This window comes from Erpetoichthys calabaricus, chromosome 1 (assembly GCF_900747795.2).
Source record: "Erpetoichthys calabaricus chromosome 1, fErpCal1.3, whole genome shotgun sequence".
NCBI lineage: Eukaryota > Metazoa > Chordata > Cladistia > Polypteriformes > Polypteridae > Erpetoichthys > Erpetoichthys calabaricus.
Genome location: NC_041394.2, coordinates 342,188,773 through 342,193,784, shown reverse-complemented (window position 1 = coordinate 342,193,784; position 5,012 = coordinate 342,188,773). Strand labels below are relative to the sequence as shown.

The window sequence follows — 5,012 nt, the reverse complement described above, 5'->3', positions numbered from 1 at the left end:
AACTGTACCTTTTGCCTTTGGAAATTCAATTAATTAATAATGAGATTAACACATTATGTGTTACATTTGCACTTAAACCCCTTTTATTGTTGATTTGGCTTGTGTGCCCTAGTGATCTTTAGATGGTGTTATGTAGAGATTTGTGGTCATGATTGGGTTAGTCTGAGAGGAGGTACCAGACAAAGAACTGTCCATGAATGGCCCTCATGATAGTCTCAACTCGTTTGCTTAACAAGGAGAGGAATACTGTGACATAATGCTACAGTTGTGGCCAAAAGTTTTGAGAATGACACAAGTGTTGGTTTTCACAAAGTTTGGTGCTTCAGTGTTTTCAGAGCTTTTTGTCAGATGTTTCTGTGGTATACTGAAGTAGAATTGCAAGCATTTCATAAGTTTCAAAGGCTTTAATTGACAATTACAGAGAAAAGCCAAGCAAAATGACACCTTTTATTGGCTAACTAAAAAGATTACAATATGCAAGCTTTCGAGGCAACTCAGGCCCCTTCTTCAGGCAAGATGTAATCAATTACATTAAGTTTATGCACAGAGTCCATGTTTTCAGTGTTGGCCCTTCTTTCTTTACCAAGACCTCTGCAATTCACCCTGGCATGCTGTCAATCAACTTCTGGGCCAAATCCTGACTGATGGCAGCAGTCCATTCTTGCATAATCAATGCTTGCAGTTTGTCAGAATTTGTGGGTTTTTGTTTGTCCACCCGCCTCTTGAGGATTGACCACAAGTTCTCAATGGGATTAAGGGCTGGGAAGTTTCCTGGCTATGCACTCAAAATTTCAATGTTTTGTTCCCTGAGCCACTTAGTTGTCACTTTTGCCTTATGGCCCGGTGCTCCACCATGTTGGATTGTTCATTGTTGGTCACCAAACTGTTCTTGGATGGTTGGGAGAAGCTGCTGTCGAAGGATGTTTTGGTCCCATTCTTTATTCATGGCAAGAATGGGCCGCCGTCAATCAGGATTTGGCCCAGAAGTTGATTGATAGCTATGCCAGGTCTTGAAAAAGAAGGGCCAACGTTGCAAATGTTGACTCTTTGGATAAACTTAATATCATTGTCAATATAGCCTTTGAAACTTATGAAATACTTGTAATTATTGTTCAATTTTCCTTAGAAACATCCGACAAAAGGTTCTAAAAACACTGAAGCAGCAAACTTTGTGAGAACCGATATCTGTGTCATTCTCAAAACTTTTGGCCACGACTGTAGAACCAGAATTGGAGTCTAGATCACTGGTGAGCATCTGATGGCTCTTGTAGACCAGTCAGGCAAAAGTGGGATGGATCTGTGTATTCCTGTCACATGGAATGTTGCTTCTCTGTTGTGTGGTAGGAGATAGAGCTCATGAAGAAGGCCAAAAAATCCAAGCAAAATATTGTGGGACTTGAATGTACACAAAGCATAAGCTCTGGAACAGTGATGTCACTTTTACTCTGACAGAGAGACTTTAGCTTGGTATGCGGGTACTCACAAGACCTCGGCTGGGTGCTTATAGTTTGTTTCTTGTAGTCGATTATAAAGTCGCCTCAATGAGATTTAGATTTGCAAAGCAGAAGTTTCACCATTATGTGTGTGTGCGGTTACCAAACAACTGTTCAAAGTATTTGACCTCTTTAGAGACTTTGGATTCCGTGCTCAGAAAAGTGACTGTACAGACCTTCAGGAGGACATCAACAAGTATGATCTCCAACAGGATCACGACTCAAGGCTAGATTGGCACAGTTGGATGACCCAAACAGGCAGTGAAAGCCTCCGTTCTAAAGTTCCAGAAGAACTTCTCCTACATCATGGTGTAGAGATGGAAGAGACCAAATTCAAGGCCTTGGTAGCTCAAGACCAGGAGCTTGTTGGTGCCTGTCATTGCAGCTCTACCAGTCTATGGAGGACATCAGCAGTGAGTCAAACTGTCAGGTTGAAGAAAGTGACATTTCATGTATGCAAGAAGGAGAATCTCCTCAAGTCAGTGATAGAAATCAGAAATGTTGCAGACATCTGTCTTTGATTAATGCAAAACCAGCAGAATGAGTGCACTACAGAAGCTTGCGTTAATGGTAGGGTTAAGTTACTTGGTTCTTTTCACTTTTCATTTCTGCTCAATTTATTTAGATTAAGTACACAATAAAACAGATCAGATTTCTATTTGATCAGCATGAATAAATCATGGCAGTACACGTTTATTAAGAGTATAATGGGGAGTATAAAAGTCACAAAGCTGACCAGTCCTGGTTTCACCTGCTACTCCCCATCCAAGGCAGACAAAAAATATCTGTGCTGATCCAACATCTCTCATCTTCTGCGTTTTCTTCCAAAACTCTGCAGTCCCAGTAAGCTGGTGCCTTAATATGACACTGTATTCATTCCTCTGATTTGCTCTAGTGATTTAAATAAGATATTTTCATATATATTTTGGGGTCAAGTGGCTTTAGTATAATTGTGGAGAAATTTCAGGGTGCAGTCTGATTATTAAAGGTGCATTGCATATGCTTGGCATGGCATTCAGCTTTATTAATTAAACTTCTTACTTCCCTTGAAAGAAAAAAAAACCCATCATTTTGATAATTATTTTAAATTCAAGATGACAAAATGATAAAGGTCTATAATGCAGTTAACAAAATGTAATCTTGTCAATTGTGTCTTTTACATGTCATCTTTTTAGTTTTACTGTTTCAACTCTTTTTTTCTTCCTTCAGTGATTGTGCTCATGTGGCGAGTAATTGAAAAACCTATATGGGAAGTCACTCAACCTTTTATTTTTTCTTTCTGTATTAAAGTTGCTAATGCAAAGGTTGTTTATAATTTCCACCAGCCTTTATTTACTGTTGTGACCTGATGTCAATATTAAAGTAGTGGATTAAGAAATAAGCTTTTCTTTTTTCTTTTATATTTTATACAGGAATCAAACATCACTGCTGTTCTGAATGTGGTAAACAATTTTGTAAAAGGAGTACACTGGGAAGACACATGCGAATTCACACGGGAGAGAAGCCATACTGCTGTTCTGAATGTGGAAAACAGTTTTCACGAAGAAGCCAAGTTCAGACCCACAAAATAATTCACACAGGGGAGAAGCCATATTGTTGTTCCGATTGTGGCAAACAGTTTTCACAAAGAGGCTACCTTAAGATCCACCAAAGAATTCATACAGGAGAGAAGCCATATTGTTGTTCTGAATGTGGTACACAGTTCTACCACAAGCATGGTCTTCAGATCCACAAAAGCGTTCACACAGGACAGAAGCCATTTTGCTGTTCGGAGTGTGGCAAAACGTTTTCACAAAGAAGCAACCTTCAGAGCCACAAGGTAATTCACACGGGAGAGAAGCCATATTGCTGTAGTGAATGTGGCAAACAGTTTTCACAAAGAAGCTACCTTAAGAGCCACAAAAGAATTCACACTGGAAAGAAACCATACTGTTGTTCTGAGTGTGGCAAACAATTTCATCACAAGAGTGGCCTTGAAAGCCATAAAAGCATTCACACAGGAGAGAAGCCATATTGCTGTAATCAATGTGACAAACAGTTTTCACAAAGAAGAAATCTTCAGATCCATCAAAGGATTCACACAGGAGAGAAGCCGTTTTCCTGTAATGAATGTGGCAAACAGTTTTCACAAAGAAACAACCTTATAAGCCATGAAAGAATGCATACAGGAGAGAAGCCGTATTGTTGTTCTGAATGTGGCAGGCGATATGCTCGTATAACCAATCTGAAGATCCACTCTTGTAGGAAAAGATGAGAGATTTAATTTGGTTAATTAATTATCAATTTTGTCTTCAGCAAAGCCGGTTATTTATGAAATAACTCGCTAAGGCTGCTACTTTAGTTACCTTGCCTTTTTCTATTGTAGGAGGTGGGTCTGCGGCCATTAGACTTGTGTAAAGGTAACTTATGCATGCTCCTTTTAAGAAACAGAATAATACAAGGTATTGATAAAAAAAAAGTGTTACAGAAATATGATAAATGTATCTTATATATAAACGTCTACGTGTGGAAGTGTGTGTGTCAGTCCAGCCCAGAAGTGAGGATACACAAGCAAGGCCAGCACATTGGTAAAGGGAAACCTCCGAAGGAAGAGTCACTCTCTTAGCAGCTAATACAGAAGGTGAGGCGGGCACATCAGCAAATCGGTATCCCTTTTACTTTTTCTCCTGCCACTAATACACAGACTAGGCGAGTACGTCGGCAAAAGGAAACCTCCAAAGAAAGAGACACTCACTTAGCAGCTAATACTGAAGTGAGGTGAGCACATCGGCAAAACAAAACCTCAGAAGAAAGAGACACTCGTTTAGCGGCTAATACAAAAGTGAGGCAAGCACATCGGAAAAACGGTATCCTTTTACTTCTGCCGCTTATACACAAGCAAAGTGAGCACATCGGCAAAACGAAACCTCCGAAGAAAGAGACGCTGACTTAATGGCTAATACAGAAGTGAGGCGAGCATATCGGAAAAACGGTATCCCTTTCACTTTTTCTCCTGCCGCTAATACACAAACTAGGCGAGTATGTCGGCAAAACGAAACCTCCAAAGAAAGAGACACTCACTTAGCAGCTAATACAGAAGTGAGGCGAGCACATCAGCAAAACAAAACCTCAGTAGAAAGAGACACTCGCTTAGCGGCTAATACAGAAGTGAGGCGAGCACATCGGAAAAACGGTATCCCTTTTATTTTTTCTTCTGCCACTTATACACAAGCAAAGTGAGCACATCGGCAAAACGAAACCTCCGAAGAAAGAGACACTGACTTAACGGCTAATACAGAAGTGAGGCGAGCACATCAGCAAAACGGTATCCCTTTTACTTTTTCTTCTGCAGCTAATATACAAGCGAGGCGAGCATGTCGGCAGCATGAAAGCAACTAGGAGAGAGATGGCCAGAGTAGTTCCTTTCAATTACTTGACATTTCTACATTTCAGTTTATTTTCTGATGATTTCAATAGTTTCTAGGACCCCGTGCTGGCTTACACAGCTAGTATGTGTATATTGACCTATAAGACAGGACA

At 40.1% G+C, this 5,012-nt stretch overlaps 1 protein-coding gene across 1 annotated transcript; it reads left to right on the top strand.

The window, feature by feature from the left end:
- The first annotated feature begins 2,911 nt into the window (after nucleotides 1–2,911).
- Nucleotides 2,912–4,742, top strand: LOC127527728 (gastrula zinc finger protein XlCGF49.1-like). The gene has a single exon (XM_051927379.1). The coding sequence runs from the start codon at nucleotides 2,974–2,976 to the stop codon at nucleotides 3,745–3,747; it is 774 nt and encodes a 257-aa protein (XP_051783339.1). The 5' UTR covers nucleotides 2,912–2,973; the 3' UTR covers nucleotides 3,748–4,742.
- The last annotated feature ends 270 nt before the right edge of the window (nucleotides 4,743–5,012 follow it).